Source organism: Adiantum capillus-veneris, chromosome 11, assembly GCF_014529385.1.
Source record: "Adiantum capillus-veneris isolate H3 chromosome 11, ASM1452938v2, whole genome shotgun sequence".
Classification (NCBI taxonomy): domain Eukaryota; kingdom Viridiplantae; phylum Streptophyta; class Polypodiopsida; order Polypodiales; family Pteridaceae; genus Adiantum; species Adiantum capillus-veneris.
In genome coordinates this window covers 23,610,886-23,632,619 of record NC_140941.1, presented here as the reverse complement: position 1 = coordinate 23,632,619, position 21,734 = coordinate 23,610,886, and the positions used below count along the sequence as shown (strand labels likewise).

The 21,734-nt window shown below is 47.2% G+C and overlaps 1 protein-coding gene across 4 annotated transcripts in view; it reads right to left on the bottom strand.

Moving 5' to 3' along the window:
* The window catches only part of LOC147446999 (callose synthase 10-like), a 315,061-nt gene that overhangs the window by 159,330 nt on the left and 133,997 nt on the right, over positions 1 to 21,734 (bottom strand). For all 4 annotated transcript variants that reach the window (XR_015189580.1, XM_086522908.1, XM_086522907.1 and 1 more), the window contains 4 exons: positions 2,650 to 2,830; positions 2,516 to 2,568; positions 2,098 to 2,158; positions 1,912 to 1,996 (listed from right to left, as the gene is read on the bottom strand). Coding sequence is in view for 3 of the 4 variants with exons in the window: in XM_086522908.1 (XP_086379034.1) it covers positions 1,912 to 1,996; positions 2,098 to 2,158; positions 2,516 to 2,568; positions 2,650 to 2,830 (380 nt within the window). In the remaining variant the exon portion in view is untranslated. The remainder of the gene's footprint in view (positions 1 to 1,911; positions 1,997 to 2,097; positions 2,159 to 2,515; positions 2,569 to 2,649; positions 2,831 to 21,734) is intronic.

The following is a 21,734-nucleotide window of genomic DNA, read 5'->3' as shown; positions in this document are numbered from 1 at the left end:
TACACGAGCCAATATGCATGAAAAAAAAGAAGGGGGGGGGGGGAGTATGGCAACGCGCAGGCGGTCCGCGGGGCAGCGCGATACCAAGAGGGGTCAGCGGGTGGCAGTGGGGCAACGCACAAGAGCGGTAGGAATGGGAGGGTAGTGCGCTGGGGTAGGCGGGAGTGGAGGCAGCACAGGAGCAGCAGGGCAAGGGGGCAGCGATGGCGCAGCGGGGGGGGGGCACCAGCAGTAGCGAGCGCTCTCGATGATTTCTCCATGGCTGGAAGAGTTCGTGTTCCATTGCAGACGAATTCCATGGTCCACTGGCTGAAAGTTGAGATGCTACAGAGCGCGGCAGTTGATGGAGAGCAAGAGGAGGTACCATGAGCAAGACAACTATCATGAGCACGTGACACTGCCCAGCCCAGAGAGTCTGTCCAGTGTGAACCAGACCAGACCAACTGTACTAACTGTGTGTCCTGTGAAAGTGACACTGTAGCCTGCTACATGAACCATGTTTCAGCTCAAGAGTGGGCTCTAATGAGATGACAACCCCAGAGTTGTTTGGTAGAATGAATGTGATGTTACTTGAAACCTGCATTTACAATAAACCACTTTCTTACAAAGTTGTGGTGGAAGACGTGCCACTCGGCATGACTAACAACAACGATAGTTGCCGATTTTACATACAAGTGGATGTGCTCAGAAAACGACTCTACCCCTGGAAAAACTTGAACAAAAGAGATCATTTCACCAATTTTGGTCGTAAGCCGGTGTTTTCTTTCATACAAAAGCACATACAATTGCATTCCGCAATGAAGGATGGGAGTTTGGTATTAAAGGTGCCCGTGCAGCTAGGCAAGGGTCCGGTTGATTGAGTTGAGGGTGTGTGTCTCCTCGAGAGGTCCATGAACATGGGTGCTCATCTCTACAACTTCTCTCTTGCTCATCTTGTATAAGGTAAGAAAGACAAGTTGCCGATAACTCCCTATAATGCAGCAAAGAGGGTAGGGTTCTTGCAACAAAACCATACCTTTGGACACATGCAAGTACAAAGGTCTCTCCATTTTTTTTCTCTTTCTTTGCTTAATCCCAGCTTTTTTGCTGAATCAAAGAAGGCTTGGATTGCCCGCCCTGTGGGTTCCTGTTGGCTCATGTCAACGCATATATGTGAATACATTGAGATCCCTTTTCGGTACATATTGTCTCAAATGTTCACAGGAGCTTTGCTGGTGGCAAGTCATCTTCTTTAGTAAAGATGAAATAAAGACCATCATTTTAGCTAGACAATCACGAAATCCCTAATCATGATAAAGACCATACTCAAAAATAGGTGAAACAATGATTGAGTGGTTACCATGCATGAAGAGTATCCAAGCTGAAGGGTCTAAAACTGTTAAAGCTTGACTGTGATGATTGATCACCAATAGGCAGTGGACAAGTGCAGCCAGGCATGTCAGGAGCTTGGCATTCTCACTCTGCTTGAGTTGGAACCCCATAATTCCTTTTCCTTGACAAAGAGATCTTTATTTTTCGTTTGATAAGTAACAAACAAATTTTATCCATATCACACAACTAGATTGCTGCATCAGTCCTTAATGTAGAAAGAAACCTCCAGTGTTGATTGTCGAAATTCATCATTGCACATAATATAGTTTCAAAAACAAAGGGGACCCTGATCTGTTGACTAGTCACTTTTGTAAGGAAAATCCTACTCGATTAATGGCCCTAGTTCTAGCTTGTTACCTGCAGCTTGTCTCCCCTCACAGCACCAATATTGCTAGTTTCTACTGAAGTCCCATTTTGTCTCTAAAGGCCTCCAACATACCCAATCAACCCAATTAAAACAAGTACGAGAAGAACAGCAAAGATATTAAAATATTCAGTTCAGCATACTCTTAGAAACGAAGTCCATTTAGTTCAGCATACTTTTAGAAACAAAATCGTGCCAGACATAGCCAACCATCACGTCAGAGGAAAAAATCATTTTTGATGCCTTTGCCAAGGGTAAAATCTGCAAGGTAGAGCAAATGTATCAAAAGCTTCTGAACTGGAATGCACACAGTGATCCACACTAGGACAACTGAACAAAGGGTCATAAAAGCATTTTATGACCTGAGTAAAGTAGCTGAAAGAGAATTTGAAAATTAGCACTACGATCCAAAATGCAGCATATCTGTAGACGCATCCATATTCATAAACAAGGGAGCCACAAGATTAGATTGTGAAGCAATGCCGGTGGGGTCTTTGATTCTTTTAATATATAAGCTTTTAATTTTTTTGGTGAAACTAAACTTCCATTGACTACAATAATGTACAAAAAATTGTCACCCAAAATTGGGTGAAGCCATGCCAAAAGGTTATAAAAATTCATCTTAAACACATACATACATGTGCACAGTCATACAATTCCTTGCATATGTATATATATACCCAGATAATTTCACACGGTCCAAATTTTATTTTAGCTCTTCCGGACTTCTGTAAAAGAAGGTTGTGAAAAGCTCTGTCATGTCAATGTAGCCCTACTCACCTGATATGGTCACGTGGGTGCTCATATAATCCACGCCCAACATAAAACTGGTCCTGAATGTTACATGCAATTGGGTGAGAGTAAATGCAATAATAACTCCAGCCATTTACTCCAAGAAATTCATTTGGACTTACTTTGTAAAGCCACTTCAAGGAGACAAACTTTTTGTGTCCATCCATCCTCTCCACCTGTTTTCTTACTGAAGGCACACTCTGAAATAGACTAATGATGAGTCTCAAAGCTGCATATGGCCCCAGGACCCATAAGAAGAGTTTAAGATAAAAGTAACTTGGCGGCTTCTCTAAAAGCATTTTCCTGTTGATTGGATAAGGTAAAAGAGATCAGTAAAATCTTTTTCAGGAAAAAGATGCTTGATATGATCCTTTATTAAATTGAATCTAGCAAGAACCTTGAGATTTCCAATTCTCCACATTAACAAACAATCACCTTAAACAACAGCAGCGTAAATGGATTTGAATCAAAAAGATGGTGAAGGCTTACTGATAAAGTCAGAACAAGCCAGGCTCATAATTTCAGAGACAAAAGAGCTTAAAGGAGACTGTTTATTGTCCGTTAGCATTTCTATTATTGGACAATGTCTACATGGAAGGTATAGCATTCCTTTTAATGAAGGGCTTTTTTGATAAAGTGATTCAAGCATAAAAGATTCTGAATCCGTTTCCATATTGTCCCATAAAGGCTCACTAAATGTCTGAACTCCAAATGTGTTCACCCAAGACAGCATCACAATAACAGCAAAGTGAGTTGTAAAAATTATCTTGTAAGAATTTTCTGATAAAATTTGGGCTAGATCTGATAACGCTGGCTTTGAATTTGCTTATTTTCATGCTTCTCTCCAAAAATGTCGCTATGACTGCTCAAGAACGGAGAACATTAGAATGAAAATGTTTCCACTATGTCCAACATTCTTGGCATGCATAAATCACTATGAATTTCATTCACCTCATGTATTTTTTATTATGGAACATTAAGTCGTACGCAAAAAGAGTGTGTGTGTGTGTGTGTGTGTGTGTGAGAGAGAGAGAAAGAAAGAAAGAAAGAAAGAAAGCTTTATTAACGTCTTCGAAAGGCCAAACTCGACCTATGAGACAATATCATATACATGTGTTGATGCTCTAAGCATCGGAAAATAAAAAAAGGGTACAAACTGAAATGAGCCTATACTATGCAAGAGGGTGTGGTAGGGTTAATAAAGAGAGAGAGAGAGAGAGAGAGAAAGAGAGAGAGAGAGAGAGAGAGAGAGAGAGAGAGAGAGAGAGAGAGAGAGAGAGAGAGAGAGAGAAATGAAATGATATATTAACGTCTACAAAAGGCCAAAATGACCTATGAGACCAAACTGATTACAATGATGAGTCTAGTACCAAGTCTGGGTACAAACAAAGAAAACTACAAACTAAAAACTGAGATAGGAGTGCTGCCGACTCCTATGGGTGGTTGGTAAGCTGAGCAATGGTATCATACCACAAAGGTACAAAGTGGGGATAAGTGTCACCATGATACAATATACCAGTAGCATGAAGCCTATCCTAATCGACACTCTGGGGTGTCGTGCTAGAATCCTATGGATCCTCTGCCGCAGTCTCCTCCGGTGCTGCGTGGATCCCCTCCTCAGTCGTGGTCGTCTCGATCTCCCCAACTCTATAGCTCGGTCAATGAGAGTACCGCTGGTGTGTGTATGGGTGGGAACCGAGCTCTATGATGGTGGTGTCCCCTCTGCCTCTGTGGTACTCGTACTGAAGAAATTTGAGATGCGTCTCTGGGACTGTCACTGTCTATGCCCACTCAATAGAGAGTCTCTCTCTGTATCTCAAGTAGAAATAATCCGAGACATCTCTGATCCTGATATCTCATGACTCTATCTAATGAGTCAAAACCATCTCTGAATAAACAATGAAAGCGTCCCCATATCTCATAGTAGACTGTGGAGTGACATATGTAGTGAAACTCTGTCTCTGGCTCTGCATGGCATAATTGACATATCCTACTGCCTGCTGGTATGCCTCTGAATCTATCTGTCTCAATCCCAAGCTGGTGTGAAGATGCGCAAATCTGGCCTATGGCACATCGTAACCCATGAGATAGATGTGTGTCCATGTAGCTGGGCCGTGTGACAAACCGCCTGTCGTGAGATGGAGAAGATGCTCTCTATAGAAAGCCCTCTTTGTACCCAACTCCCGTGATGGCTCTATCCATGTCCTCCTGGTATCAAGCTGGATAAGATCCTGTCGAATGAGTCTAGTAATCTCCATACGTGTAAGAGCCAAAGATGGTGCATCAAGAGAAAACTGGAAAGGGGGCAGCCTGTCCATGCTGAAACCATGCCTTTGAAACCATGAGCTCAATTGTGCATACCAACATGATGTATCTCCCTGTAATGCCAGCTATCTGGATGACTCAAGAGCAAGCCTATCATATCTGTCCCTAGTGGTGTCCCATAAGCTGTGTACAAATGATACTGATCTGGTAAGTGCCTCAACCTCCATAGGTGGGGCAGCTAGCTCCGCTCGTATGCTGTCATGTGGACCTGAGGCCTTGGCTCTAATCATCCTAGAGATCATAGATACCAAGGGCCTCTCCATATTACTCCATCCAGCACTGCCAACAAACGGTCCCCAAACCTGAACCTCGTAATGCATAACTGAAGCGACCAAAGTGTCGAAGAGCCAGAGCTTTGTTCGAGGTTCCTGGAACTGAACCTGCGAACAAATCCTCTCTAAACCGCCTAGGGCTGCATAGGCACGCGTCAATCTAGTGTCTGCTGTCACTTTCAGTGTGAACCTCGATCCACTAAAGACCACCCAAGATATGTGTATACATCAGTGTACTTCATACTGTCTTGACCATATGTGAATGTAGGTGCTAATCTCCTAACCCACTGTGGCGTGGTATTAAATACCATAACCTTGGTGTTACCAAGGTTGACAGACAATCCACTATCCCCTGCAACACTATGCAATGCATCCAAATGTCTCTCCATACCCTCTGGTGAGTCTGATATCAACACGATATCGTCAACATACAATAAAAGAGGGATCCATGTCCTTGCAAGCTAAGCACCTCTATCTCCTCCTTTGTCAATATAATCAGAGACCTCATCAACATACATGCCAAATAAAGTAGAGGACAATGGGCATCCCTGTTTCACTCCAATAATGGAGTGAACTATGTCAGATATCCCCTTTGATGTGCGCACATGACCCATCACTGAACTGTACAATGCCATAATCCCTCATATCAGCTCTCTGGGTACCCCCAATTCCCTAAGTCGGCGCATCAATCTGGCCCTCGGTACTGTGTCAAAAGCTTTGCGGAAGTCCACAAAGCTGCAATATATCCGTCTACCATGTGCTCGACCCTCCTCAATGATAGCTCTGAGTGTAAAGACATGATCCAGTGTGGAGAAACCCCTCCTGAAACCAGCCTGTCCAGGTGCCCTTATGCCCATAATCTCTGCCCAATTGCTCAGCCTATGCTCAAGGATGGATTCATACAACTGTGCCAATGTGTATCCAACCATGATAGTACGGTAGTTCCCCGGCACGGTGGGGTCTCCTGTCTTGAAGATAGGTACAATAGAAGATAATCTCCAAGACTCGGGGAATCCCTCACACATGACACGGTTGAATAACCGTGTAAGCATCTCTGCCAACAGGTCCCCCGCATGTATAATGTGCTCTGCTACCAGACACTCATGATCATGTGCCCGTCTGGTCTTCATCCTGTCAATGGCCTCCTTTACCATCTCAGTGGTAAAGAAGGTAGTCGTAGCTGGACATGGCTTCTGTGGATCTGGTAGTGGTGGCTGTCCAGGTACAGTGTATAAAGATGCTGTATACTCCCCCCATATCTCTGTAGAAGTAATCACTGGTGGGGGAGACTGCTCATGGAATAGATGCCAAGCCTCTCCTGAATCTCTACTAAGGAAGAGCTCATAAAAATCCTGCTCCATCTGGACTAAGAAAGCTCGCTTCTTCCATCGTACTAGTCGTCGTGTAGCAATACGAGACTGTCTATAGGTGATCACTCCCAATGCAAGCTCCTGTTGTACCTGAGCTCTCCTCTGTCGACACTTCTCATCATACCAGCTATTCTGAGGCATGTGCCCAAAACGACGTCTCTGACCAAGCTGAGTGTGTGGGTACCTCTGTCGCTGCCCCATGTAATGTCACTGTCAGCATAGATGTGATCTCCTCCATTGTGTATACCGGCTTTGATGTGCATAAAAGCCTACGTATCTCCTCTGCATAGACTATGTCAGTCTCTGCTGTAAAAGTATAGCGTGGATGGCTACCCCCCGTGAGGCTTGAGATGTATTGTACTCAAAAGAGACTGAAAATGTCAGAAGTGCCTAGGCCCCACTGTGAAATCCTGAATGTGAGAGCTAAAGCTCGGATCTGTCAGAACATAGTCTATAGTACTGGACCCATGTCTGTGTGGAAAACAAGTAAAACCTGTAGACGATGGGAAAGTCGATAAGCCATTTAGTATGGCTAAACTGTGAGTAGTCCTCATCTCTCTGAGGTATCTCCCATACTCTGTATGCTCTAGCTCTCTGAGCATCTCCTCTGAGGTGTCATAGAAAACCGTCTGTGAACTGCTTGTACGGGCATTGAAAATCCCCCAAAAGTATGATGTCTCCATCCGTGGGAAACTCCCAGATATCATCATCAAGTACAGAGTAAGGAGACTGTCCTCTAGGTGAAGCATATACTGAAGTGCTGGGAGGAAAATAGCATATGGCGATGTACAAGAACCGTCCAGTCTCTGCCCTCATCCTCACCCACAAGTATCTAGCCTAATCATCTCTCCGAACTATGTGCAGTAGTGGCTGGAGCTCCTCTCTGAAAAGAGCTGCTACACCACCTGATCCTCTAGTCCCATGGTCAGATCTGGTGCATGTTCGGCAAGCTGTCTCCCATCTGTATCCTGATATTTGCGGCATCAACTTTCCTGGAGCCTGATGAGTCTTTGAGTAGAAAACAATGTCTCTGTCTCTGAAGCTGTCCTCAAAGGCCCCCACATCAAGTCTATACGAACCATTACAGTTCCAAACCGCCATCCTGAGAGTGGTCCCATAGGTCTCGCACCGTCATGTAGAGCGGTACTCTGTAATCACTACTCATCCATTTCTGTAGAAAGCTAACTTTCCCTTTCTCTTGCTGCTATAATCTCCGGCATGACCTCTCTCATATGTGCAAGCTGTGAGAGGGTAAGGTCATCTCCTAAAAAGATACCTGTTTTCTTGAGGGTTGGCCTCTTCTTTAAAAAGTCTTTCTTTTCTTCCATGGAGGGAAAGCGCAAAATGAGTTCTTTTGAACTCTCCCCATTACCTTTATTTTTCTTGCCCACTCTCCAAGCTTGTCTGTGCAAGGGCTTCTCCACCCCCATCATTGACATGAGGCACTTCACCTCTTGGTCCACCTTATTTGAATCTTTTAGACCGGTCAATCTCACGTGTAGAGCGCGTACCCTTCTTCGTTGCTCCTCGTCAAGTGTCTTGTTGATGATGTCGGGTGTAGTCGGAATGTCCTTGCCCTTCCCCTTCTTGAAAACTTCAATCCACTTTTCAGCCTCTTCCACCTTCTTTTGCGTTTTGGAGAGAGCCTCCACCCATGAGATCTTCTTTTCTCCTTCCCTCCTTTATTTCTTTGACTTGTGCTCGTATACTATTCAGCTCATCTATCATTGATGGCTGAATTTCTCCATCTTCAAGGGGTCCTCTCTCTTTAGTTTCGGTGAGTTCCTTCCGAAGGGCTCAGATGCTACCTTTTAGAGCTTGAATTTCAGCCCCGGACTCCTTGCGCTCTAGTTCCCTCACTTGTTCTTCCTCCTTTTTCCATTCAAGAAGTGAATTCTTCTCTTTCTTCCCCTCATCCATGTGAGCTTTGCATTCTTTCAACTCTCTTTCAATGGCAGCCAGCCTCTTGCTTGTGACCATGTAGTGCGCCGCCATCTTTCTTGCCTATTTGTTTCACTTCCTGAGAGAGAGAGAGAGAGAGAGAGAGAGAGAGAGAGAGAGAGAGAGAGAGAGAGAGAGAGAGAGAGAGAGAGAGAGAGACCTAAGGTTACACACCTGGTTGTGTCAGCCAAGCACTACCTCGAGACTGGCACGTGCAGACTTCCCAGCCTTGTTTGACGTTTTCTGCCCTGTGCACTGCTCCACATCTGCTGCATCACTCGCACGCTGCTCAGAAATTGTTACAACAGTTACGCACTGCTCGCGCTCAGATAGCAGCCTGCCAGACCTGCTTGTTGCAGAGAGACCTGCCCACCAAACCTGCTCGCTGTCCTGCTCGCCTGCTAGAGAGAGGGCTGTCCTCCTCGCTACAGAGTGACCCTCGCGCTCAGCCCGCTACAGAACTTCAGTCTCGCGCTCAGAGTGAGAGAGAGAAAGTCACTGTGCTGCTTGTCCCTAACGCATGAAACCCGTCACAGCCTCGCGCTCAGCCCGCCACAAACCTTCAGCCTCGCGCCAGACCTGCCCGCCACAGACCTTCATCCTCGTGTCATGGCGCAGAGAGCCTCCATCACTTCGCGCTGCAGAGGGTTGTCCTCCTCGTTGCAGAGAGACCTGCCCGCCACAGACCTTCAATAGAGAGAGAGAGAGAGAGAGAGAGAGAGAGAGAGAGAGAGAGAGAGAGAGAGAGAGAGAGAGAGAGAGAGAGAGAGAGAGAGAGATCATTAAGGTCCTTTGGAGTCTAGCAGCTACTAGGAAAATGTGGTGTATTGTTATTCGCATTCTGAGAGGAGATCGGGTAGCTTGGGGTCGATGCACTTGTTTTCTCACAGAAATGAAATGAAATAAAATGTTAAATTAACGTCTTTAAGAGGCCAAAATGACCTATGAGACCAAAAAGTTACAATTGGTAAATCTGATACAATGTCTGTGTGCTGAAAGAAAGACTAACATCCTAAACAAAGTGAAAGTGGGGGAAAGACTAGAGACTCTCTAGTCAATACAATGGTACAAAATAATGAGGGATGCAAGAAGCTTAAGCTACTAAGAAGGGGATAATCCTCTAGCTCAGAGTAAATCCAACATTGGTCGGTGTCGGATCTCCTTGATGTCCTCCATGGTCAAAAACCTGACTGGGTGTCGTGTGTGGTGCACCAAAATAATCCGAACCCTCCTTTGTAATTTCCGTCTATGCTGGGATGCCCTCCTCTGTAATCATAAATGCTTGGATCTCCCTAGGTCCAAGAGTAGCATGAATGTCCTCCATAGTGAGCACTCTAGCGACTCCTCTGTCATGCTAGTATGTTGTGGATCCTTTGTTGTAGTCTCTGTTGGTGTTGAGACGGCCCCCTCATCGACGGACCTCATCGAGGGACGATGCAATCGCCCAACTCTATCGCACGATCAAGAAATGTGCCTCTGGTGCCGCTACACTGTGGGGCCTTCTGAGCTGACTCTTTTGTTTGTGACCGAAAGAAATCTAGAATTTTCCATTGTAGCTATATCTCCTTCTTTGGGCTCCTCCTCAAGAGGTCCTATCTATGTCTACGTAGTTCCAATAGGTATAGTCCAAGGCATCTCTGATCTTGATACCTCATGACCCTAGAAAGTTGTCAAAACCCAAAATCCTTCTATTAGTTAATGAAACTGCCCATAGGGCTACAACCACCTCTACTAGAGAGGGCTACAACAATCATAAGGGGAGACTCTCCCAATGAAAAAACAACATATGTACAATGAGGCTAAATCAGGAGATGGGAGGAGGGAAAAGCCACACAGGTTGACGCTAGTGCCATCTGAGCACACCCTGGACCATGGAGAAGAAAGCCCAGGGCACCAGAGTCGAAGGAAAGCCTCTATACGCTCCCACATGCAGCCGGAGCTGCCCCGGAGTCTCTCAAACTGTCCCTTGAGAGTATGGATCAACTCTAGATGCTGTAGCAACGGGCCTGCCAGATGAACCAGAGTGTCAGGCCCCAGACAAGCTCCCAACACTCCTCTCTCTCACTGCACCACTCCTGTGGAGTAAGCTCTGTAGCAAGCTGGAGTGTAGGTCAACTCCCCTGCATCACTATCATCCTGCTGGTGGAGGATAGCTCAACCTGTAGTGCCGGACCCGTGAGAGTGGACCAAGCAGCTGCCTCCCAAGTGTACTGCCATGTTGTGGAAAGAGTTGGCATCAGCCATCGGACACGAATCCAAACTTGTTGTGCCATAGGACAGTCCCAAAGACAATGACGCTGACTCTCCATAGGATGGTCACAAGATGCGCATGCTGCCGAGAGACCACTATGTACAAGCCAGCTCCCCACTGCTGTAGCTCTATGTGCAACCAGCCACTGGAACAAAGTGACTCGCCGCAGCTGTCTGGCGTCCCACAACCTCGCCCAAAAAGCTGACAAGAACTCAGTTGTGAGACCCTCCTCCTACCAATGAGGTGTTGCAGCAAGACTAGCCTCTCTCCGTGCTGCCAGTATGTGACGTCCTAGTCGAACACTGTACTGAAAGAAAGGGACACCTCAAAAGGTCGGCTGAGGCGAAAGGGTCCCTCCAAAACCACTCTCCATGATCCCACTGCACTGGTGCCAGTGGACAGCTCTCCCAAGCCCATAGCCTCCAGTGGACAGTCTTAAGAGCTGTTAGGTCAGGATCTATGACACAAGTCCTCCCATAGATACCCACAACTCCGATCCTCTGAAAACAGTACTCTGCCACCTGTGGGGCCTCTATTGAAACTCGGTGTAAACGACCCTCACCCTGTAGCTCGAAAAACAGGGAGGGCACAATCTCTGAGCAAGCCCGAACTGCGATGAGGACCTCCAATCGCGTGAAGGCCTCGATCCATCTGGGTGCTGCTAACTCGAGAGGTGTGAGCCACTAAGCTGGTACTGCCTCTGTGATATCCTAACACATGCTCTGCACTCATCTCATGCCTTGTAGCTGGATGCTCTGAAGCTCCTCTGATAAGCATGAGAATTGTAGCCAGTCACCTAAAGTCCGTGTTGGACCCTCTGCCATGGGACCCCAAAAAACATGAGACCTACTACCAACCCAAGTGGCCTCTCTGAGTGCTAACCATGGAGTTCCAAACGAGGGGCTGCCTAAGGCGCTCCTCCGTGCAAGTAGGCTGGTGCTGCTCCAGGCCTCTCCGCAACTGGAGCGCAGCAGACTCACAACAAAAAGGTCCTCCAATTTCCTGCTCAGGCCAACTCTGCGTATCTCTATTAAAATCCATCTGGTCGAAGGTCTCCAAGGGCCTCCAGCCTGAGGCACTCTATCACTAAGCCGCTGAAGCAAAAACTCTTTCCAGGGCTCCTCCCCGGGAAGAAATCCTCTGACAACAAACTTCCCAAGAAGGGCTCTGCTCTGCTGTGATGGGTCTATGATCCCTAACTCCCCTTGAGAACAAGGTAGAGTGATGAACTGCCAGGCCACTTTGGCCCGCGCTATCTGAGTGTCGCGTCCTGACCAAAGGAAATTCCGGATAGCCTCTCTACCTAGCTGATGCAGGAACTCGTAAAGATCGAACAAGATGTCATGTACCACATAGTAGCCAACAACACTTGGTTGGCCACTACAACTCTGCGTGCCAGATAAAGTTGTGCGGAGCTCCAATGTAACAGCTTCCTCCTGATGGACGGGATGAGGGGAGAAATCTGTTGCTCAGGAGACAAGTCCAAGCCAACCTGACACCCCAAGTATCGAGCTGCAGTCCTTGGGGAAACCCATCTGAAACCCTCACCTGGCAACCAATTAGGCGTAGGAGCACTACCAACCGAGAAAGCCACTGCCTTTCTCCAGTTGATCAGTGCGCCTGATGCGCAACAGAACGTATCAAGAGCCTACTCACACCTGTGAAGGTTGGCTTCCTGGCCCTCCGAGTACAAAGCTCAGTCGCCTACAAACTCAACATTCAATAGCTTATCGCCCCGAATACGGAGCACTAAGCCATGTAGACCAACTTGCTACGAAACCAAAAATTTGCTCATCGCCTTAGCATAGAATAGAATGAGGAAGGGGGCAAGAGGGAAGCCCTGTCTGACCGAACGTGTAAGCATAAAACAATCACCTCTACCACCTGCTGAAAGTACCTGACTATGTGCCCATCTGTAAAGAGCTGACATACCTCTGATCTAGGCATCTGAGAAGCACATCCTGCATAGAGTGCCCTCCAAAATGTCCCAGTCAACTCTATCATAGGCCTTCTCAATATCGAGGACAAGTATCACCAGATCCTCACCACGGGGGCGAGTGAGGGCAGATGCCTCACAAAAAGTAAAGATGTCGTCAAGGATACTACGCTCCTCGACAAAACCTGTCTGTGTCCCATGTATTATGCTCTCTAGAAGTGGCTAAATCCTCAAACTCAGAGCTTTGGCAACAATTTTGTAGCCTTAGTTGAGGATGGTGATGGGCCGCCACTGTCGAATCTCATCCAAGGAGCCACCCTCCTTGGGAATGAGGTAAATCAGGCCCTCACTCATGCTGTTTGGCATCTCTCTTGTGTGTAGGATGTACTAAAAAGCGATGCAGAGATCTGAGCCAAGCAAATCCCAGTACTCTAAGAGAAAGCTAGAAGTCAAACCGTCCTTACCTGGACAGCTTCCACGGGGAAGTGCTCTCAGGGCCGCGTGGAGCTCCTCTAGCTAAAGAGGCAGCTCAAGCCTCTGGCGCATCTCCTCAGTCACAAGACAAGGCATCCGTGCCCAAACCTGCTCGCTGCATGCATTATGACGCTTTGACCGAGGCTCTACTGATAGCAGGTCACAATAATAGTCAGTAGCAATTGCACGTATGTCCTCTGGCTCAGAAGCAACCGACCCGTTAGGCCTCCTCAGCTGGCTGACCCTGACATGCGCATGTTGGGGTCTCGCTGTCTCAAAGAAAGCTCCTGTCACTTTGTTACCCACTTAGGTCCACTGAAATGCCTATCGATGGAAAGCAAACTCATGGCGTCTCTCCTCTGTGCTGGCGAGCTCTTGGCGACCCTGTTGCAACTGCTCCTCCAACCAGGGACTATCTGGATGCTGCTCTTGCATCCTTTGCAAGGAAACAACGCCCCGTCGAAGACGCTACTCTTCCTCTCTCGTTGTAGCCAGACAAGCCGTAGACTCCTGAAGAAATAGCCGACTAAGCTGAGCAAGTCTAGAGGCCTCTCTATCAGCAGGAGAGTCCTGCATGTCTAAGCCCTCTGTCTAAAGAGCCACCACTCGCTCTGTGAGCGCAGAATCCAACAAGACCCTCTCAGGGATGCGTAGCGTCGTGCTCCCCCTCCTCTGTCTATCTGTCACTGTGAGGATCACTGGTGCATGGTCCGAAAAAGAAGTCCCAGCCAGAATGCAACGTCGCACCTAATCACAGAAGTGGTCACTAGTGTAGAAGTGATCTATCTGAGATAGATTCACTCCTCCTACTCTGCGGTCGGAACGAGAGAAGGCCACTCTGTCTGGGGGCCTCACAAAGCTAGAATGCTGCCACACATCTGAAACCCGCAGTCATACATAACCTCTCCCAAGCTGCCAACTCAACTCCATGCACAATAAATATGGCTACCTCCAATATGTTGAAGTCACGCCCAATACACCATTGCTCTGCCTGCGGTAGAGACTCTACAATGTGAGACCCAAAACTCTGCATGTGCACTTGCCACATTGGGTGCATAGATGTTCAAGAAGCCCAAGAGGAAACCCTGAACGTGCATAGTGATCCACTGAGCCCTACTAGGCACAATAATCCCTCTGTCCACAATGGTTGTTGCCAAGAGTCCGTAATAGTTATACATATCCCTCCCTGGATGCCACCAGGTCAACATGCAGCTGACCAAAATGTCTCATACCGCACACGCAAAAGCCGAACACAACGTCTAATGCGGCTCTCACACACATGATGCTCCTGTAGCAAAAGAAGGTCAATCTCTCCTCCCACAAGGAATCGTTGAAGCTCCTAACATAGTCGACCCCTTTGGCGCTGAAATTGGGGCCCAACTAATCCCTGCACGTTCCATGAGACGATCCTCGTGGAGAGTGAGAGAGAACTAATGTTGCAGCAACAACTAACCGTGCTATCTTCGAGGCAGGATTGGATGGGGAGTAATCCGCATCCTGGCATCCCTGAGATAGGTGTGACTGCAAAGAGTGTCTAGCCCAAGCCCAAACAGAACGAGCTGTGCACAAGGTAACCTCCTCTGTCCAGGAGTCCTCATGTATGTGTACATAGCATGACGGGCTCTGCGTGTCAGCAAAGAAGTGAACCACAATGTGTCTACATCCTGCTGAGTCTGGAGGTGTCATTGAAAACTTGGCCAACGGCCACAGAGTCTGAAGCAAGTCCGTTACCCCTAGGTCCTCCATGTGATGAGAGAACTCGAGAGCATGTGCCTGCAGCCACTCCAACATTGAGGCTAAAGTCCACTCAGGCTGGTCCCTTCCGCATAGGGGAAAAGAGAAGTCAACCGCTGAGTCCAAGGCCTCTATCCCTCTAGCTGGAAGGAACAATACATGAACTCTGAAGCAAGCTGCCTCAAAGTCTCGTGAGGGGTCGTCGAGAAACCATGTAAAGTCGTAGGCAAAGAAATCCCAAGAGCTGCTACAGAGGGGGACGTCTGCACCAGAAGGGGGGTTCGCAAGAAAGGCTGTCCCTCTCTCGCCAAGCAACTCGTGGCAAAAGCGATGCCAAGAGATCTCCTAGCAGCTGAGGATGTGGGACGGTTGCAGGGAAGAGGCAGAAGGAGATGCGGAAGCAGGGGGGCTTGTGGGAGAAAGAGGAGAGGGGGGATGGGGAGCGGCAGGAGGAGGGCGAGGTGGAGAGACGGAGGGAGGAGGCGGAGGGGGGGAGGGGTGGAGGGGAACTCGGGGGGAGGAGGGGCTGTGTGAGGTGAGCTTGAGGTTGAGGGTGGAGCAGGGACCTCGTCCCGTTGAAGAGGGTCGATCGGTTCCCTGTGGGAACCCACTGCTGCTGGATTGGAGCCTGGACACCACTCTGAGTGCCAGGCTGGCATGGTGGTCGACCACAAACCTGCTGCTGCCAGCCCTCCTCCGCTTGAGCCCCAGGATCGGGGGTGGCTCTGCCTGCGTACCTTGTGACTTTGTTTGCTGCTGCTAGCCAGCCCTTGAAGACTGGGGCTAAGCTTGCGATGTAGGTCGAGGTTTCCTCCATGGACAGGCGTTTGCAAGATGGCCCATCTGACGACAAATAAAACACTCATTCGGGAGGCCCGAATACTCCACGCTCTGACGGAACAAACCGCCACTCACCCGAGGTAGTAGAATGACCTTCGGGAGAGTGTGGGTGTCCAGAACGAGAACACGTACTGTGGGGATGCAAGCCGCCTTGGCAGCAACAAAGGCTGTCGTGCGAGGTGTCTCCAGGACAGTCCCAATTGCTGAGCCTACCTTGGAAAGATGCGGAAAGTACTCCCTCCGCAGGCCACGGAAGCAGACTAAGATGGGCAAATCTGCCTCCTCGACAAGAACGTCAGTAGCTGGGTCGAAACCGTGGCACCATTGTCAAAAGTGTGCTCGAACTGCTCGGATGGCGAGGGGGCTCATCGCAATGATCTTGGACGCCATCTCAAGAGTCTCACTCTATCTGGTAGTAGCCAGGTCCAGAAGCTGAACATCGAGGATCTTGCCCACCTCTACGATGAGCGAGCTTGAAGGAGATCACGCACCTCCCCTTTGCTAGGTCTGGTGCCGAGAATCTTGAGGTGGCCAGAAGGCACGCCACCTCTGCCTCTCAGCTCGCTTGCTCTATCGGCGAGAGAGCAAGTCGGATGGTGGGTTCTGCGGGGTCGAGCGAGGGGGTCCACTGGAGTCCCTCTGTGGCAAAGCAGAATCCTCCATCTGTGTCTGCTGTTTGCTGCAAGGGCGAACGAAGGGGAGTCGAAGGCGTCGAAGCGAACGAAGTGAGTAGATGCCACTGCGAACCAGCTTCCATAGAGAGATGAGGTGGGGGTGGGGGAATGTGGGCAGGCTACGGGTAGCGCGAGGAGGGGGGAGTGAGAAGCGGGCAGTTAACTTGGGCAACGCGCGCGAAGGGCTGGCAGCTTGTATCTGACAGTATACTGGGCAGTGACATATGTAGTGCAAGGTGGTACCATACATAATGTACGGTACGTATCTGTACGTATTGTATGTCGCTCCGTATGGATAAATTTTTTATGTACGTAAAAATACGTACCTTCGTAAAATACCAGTAAATGAGAGAACATTTAAAGAAAAATTCCATTCCTCATTAGAGATTTAGAAAATGTATATCATGCAAACTACTTGGGGGCACATTACTATAGACAACTGCTAATAAGGAGCGACCCACAATCATGAAAAATGTCAAGCCAAAATGGCTCCTAATAGAACATACATAAATAAAAACACCCTACTGAAATATGTGAAAATGTCTAGAGCCCGGTCGCTGCCATGAGGCCGCCAAAAAAAAGAAAAAGAACATACAGTACGATCCGTCCGTGTACACTACGGATCAGTACGACGTGCCGTACTATATGGATCAGCACTTACGGACTTGTCCAACCTTGACGTAGTGTAACTCTATCTCGGGCTCCATCTGACACAGTTGACTGGTCCTAGACTTGGCTGGCACTCCTCTAAATCTACTTGTCTCAATCTCTAGCTGGTGTGAGGATGTGCGTAACTGACCAATAGCACTCCGTATCCTGTGAGATAGATGAGTATCCATGCATCCGAGTCTGATCACAAATCCATCCTCCATAAGCTGAAGAAGATTCTCTCTATAGAAAGCCATCTTTGTACCCAAGTCATGTGTAGGCTGTATCCATGTCCTCCTGGTATCCAACTGAGTCAAGTCTTGCCTGATGAGCCTAGTAATCTCTGCCCGAGTGAGGGAGATGGAGGGTGCATCCAAAGAGTACTGAAATGGGGGTAGTCTGTCCATACTAAAACCATGCAGCTAAAACCAAGATGCTATCTGTGCATACATCATAATCTATCTCCTTGTGATGCTAGTTGTCGTGAAGACTTCAGGGCTAGTCGAGTGTATCTATCTCTGGGAAGAGTCCAGGTGCTATCCATAAAGGAGATTGCTCGAGTGAGCGCCTCCACTACCAACGGAGGGGCAGCAAGCTCGGCACTAACAATCTCATGTGGTACTGAGACCTTGGCCCTAATCATCCGAGAGATCATAGAAACCAAAGGCCTCTCCATACATCTCCAGCCATCAGCACTACCAACTCTATAGGCCATTCAAAATGGCCAATCCATGAGTAGTCGCCATGTGTATCAGGTATCGTCCATATTCGGTGTGCTCCATATCCTGTGAGAGTCTAGATAGGCACATCTCGTGACATCAAGCTCCCTCAGCATCTCGTCTGAAGTATCACGGAATATTGTCTAGTGATGGGCAGTCCGAGCATTGCAGTCCCCCAGGATGATAATGTCACAATCCCTGGAGGACTCCCATATGTCGTCATCCAAAATAGAAAAGGGGAACTATCCTCTAGGTGAAGATGAGCATGAGGGGTAACTCTGTTTTGGAGCAAATGAGATTCTTATAAGTTAGCTTGTGCCCCTGTTGCTTGACAAATGCTTTGTCATCATCCACTGCCTTTGTCTTTAGGAGGAGATTGTGACTCCATCCCAGTAGATGTAGGGCTTGGTTGATTAGGTCATCTGTGATCTTGATTTTAACTGCCACTCCATCCTTATCGATTACTGTGTCTTCCTCGTTATAATAGATAGATCTCATTAGCTCATGGGCTCTTTGGAAGTCTGTGCCCCATGGAGGTAGCCGGAAAAAGGTGTCTAGTTGCAAGCACCTGGCCCTTTTGAGTGCTTCCCTCTTCTGATGCAAGATACATAATTCCTTTGGAAAGATGGTGGTCTTCATTTTTATCCCATTCGCTGCTTGGAATTTACCAATGAAAATGTTTGCAGGAATCTAAACTAGCTCTTCATCTGTTACATGGGCCTTTTTGGAAAATGGTCCAAAAGCCTCCTTGAATAAGCAATGGAATCGCCCGCAAATCTCATAGTATGCGGAGCAATGACATATGTAACACAACTCTGTCTTTGGCTCCCTATGGCATACACAACATACCCTGGCCTCAACCGAAACTCCTCTATATTTGCCACTCTCAATCTCAAGTTGGTGTGAGGATCTGCGTATCTGGCCAATAGCACACCGCACCCCATATGATAAATGTGTATGCATATAGCTGGGCCTGATTACAAAGCCATCTGCCGTGAGTTGGAGAAAATGTACTCTATAAAAAACCATCTTCATGCCCAACTCCCAAGTAGGCTCTATCCACAAGAACTATGTTGATGGGAAGCATCGGCAAATAACCCTCACGGAAGGAGAAGAGATATACTTATGTATTATAGAGCATTTGGAAAGTCTAAAAATTGGCCCTGCACTTAGTGGTCCATTTAAAATACTCAAGCAAGTTGGTGATATGGCCTACAAACTCTCTTTACCTACATATTCTCATATCCATCCAGTTTTTCATGTAAGTCGTTTACCTAAACACATGCATAGGTACGACAATGTAATTGATCATCACGTTTTGGTTGATTTTATTGAACATCCAGCCCGGACACATGAATCCAAGTGCATTCTAGACACAAAGAAATACCCCACTACAAAAACAAAATCACTCCTCAAAGAGGGGAGTAATGTAAGGCCAAGGGTAGCCGAGCAAGGCCCCTATAGGAAATAAGCATGGAGGCTAAACCCTATAAAGAGAGTCGAGGCGAGATGTGTGGAGTGAGAAATTCCTAGAGCCTGTGAATCAAGTCCTAGCGGATAAGTCTAGTAATCTCAATCTATGTCACAGTCATAGTTTTTCCATACGTCAACCACACGTTGGATGCACACGGGTACGGGAGTACGGAATAAGTACGGATCAGACTAACCGAAAATTCCATACGGCAGATAGCCTACTACATAGGATGCTTAATAGCCGACATGCTACACCACCATGCTTAAAACTTTATACACAAACACAAAACCATAGAAACTTCAGAAATTAGAATTTAGAGGCTAGCTTGTGGGCGTGGGAGAAGCCTGAAGGTGAGCAAGAGAGGGTGAGAGGATGGGCTGGCCGCTGATTCGTACCTCGCAGCTCGCTGATCTGCCTAAATCTCACGCTCCCTACAATGCTTGCATAACAGAGTAAGCAACCCAACTCGTGCAGCCAAAAAACTATAGGTGAAAAACATTTTCCCCGAATTTTTACCGAGTACGGAATCACTTTCCGTACGCTTCCGTACTCGTACGAATACAGAAGTATGGCTGGGCAACCACACGGGTACGAAAACAACTATGGTCACAGTGAGAGAGGGGGCCTCCCAAAAGTACTGGAAGGGAGTCAGTCTACCCATGCTAAAACCATGCATCTGGAACCAAGAAGTCATCTGTCCATACCAGCAGGCCATGTCTCCTTGTAAGTTCAATTGCCGGGAAGACTCAAGAGCAAGCTGGGCATATCTGTTTTTGGGCCCTTTGGGGAGTCAGAAATCAACACAATATTATCAACACATAACAAAGTGGGATCCATGTCCCTGCTAGCTGTGCTCCTCTATCCCCCCAGTCTCGTAATGTAATCAAAGGCTTCATCTACACACATACCAAACAAAGTAAGAGGTAGTGGGCATCCCTGCTTCACTCCAATAGTAAGGGTAGAAATCCCCTCGGGAGTGCGTACCTGCCCCGCAACTGATGAGAGAGAGATCACATCTGTTTCTAAAAGGATAGGATTTTCAAGCAGTATGGCTTCATCTTCTAGCTCCAAACAAGAAGTGTACCACCAAGATTCTGAACGTAGGGGTCGCTCCACTAGTGTTGAACCAAAGCGCAGGCATGTCAAACAACAATTCACTATCCAAAGAACGCAGATGCTCATGATGCTCTGCATGAGGAAATTGCTGACATCTGTCATGCTTAGGAAAAGGCTGATAAGGCTCCTCCGGAGCATGTAGTCAGGCTTACTCTTCCTCATAGCATGTCTCTGATTCAACGATTTGCAAAGAATACTATTATCTTGATCTTCCCTCATAAAATGTTCAATGCAAAACAACGTCTGTCGATGTGTCAATTTGCAATGACAGCATGTGAGATTGATGATGATATTATGCTTTTTGGGACACAGATGACACAATTAATGGGTGGACAGCCTCTTGGAATTGTTGAGTTTGATTCATAAGAAATGCCCAGTATGGGTTGAGGTTGTTGATTTTCCTAAATGTCTAGAGGTGCTGCCTTGCTCCAACAAATTGCTTCTAGATTGAGAAAGATCATTTGTCTGCCCCTCCATAATGGCAATGCAAACATATTTCCGATCATTGGATACGGATAATATCTGTTCTCCTTCCATCCATGTTTATGAAGTCCATGGGAGGCCTACATATTTTGATTTTTCATGGGAGTATTTGTGGATGCATGTTTTACTTGCAATAAATTTGGACACATTGCTTCCTCAAACATTACTACACACTCATGCGGCCATGTCTTCCCCTTAGATCCTTGAATCAATCCACTGGCAACCATCTCAAAAAGGCAGACAGGTTGCTTCTAGAGATGTTCCCCGAGATGAAGGCAAAGGTACAGCACCAACTATTCCAATACCTCATCCTCCTACCATGAGCCGGGGGGAAAGGGGGCAGGGCGGGGTGGGGGGTGGGGGGGGGGGACGCAACCCAAATGCTCTTTTACTGTGAAGTCATGCACATTTCTCTCCCATAACTACAATGCTTCTGGTGCTTCTAGTGGGAAACCCTATTCCATTTTAGAGCATGTTGGTGTGGAAAGGACTTGGGTTATTGTGGTTAAAGAATGTTCTTTGCCAAAAATATTTTTCTCGATAATTGAATGCTTCTATTGGACATGGTGATCTTGAGCATACCCGGGTGATGGAGAAAATCAAGTTCCTATTCAGATTGCTTTCTCTTCTTTATCTCTAATCACATACATACCTCTTAAATCACTTAGTTTTAATGTTTTTTGTGGGCATACAGAAATGAAACACAACCTCATGTAGTGTATTTTCAAGGGCATAATCAACATATTTTTCATAATCGGAGAGATTAGTTTGCAAGGGTACCGCATTTTTATGTCGGACAAGGTACCTTTTCCGGGATTTTTGTCATGGCACACAGTGAATTGCAGCTCTGTGTTTCTTACAATGATCCTGATGGGCATTGGATGTCAATGCAATGTCTAAGTAAGGGAGAGATTTATGAATTTTCTAGTATACATGCCTCTCAATTTTTG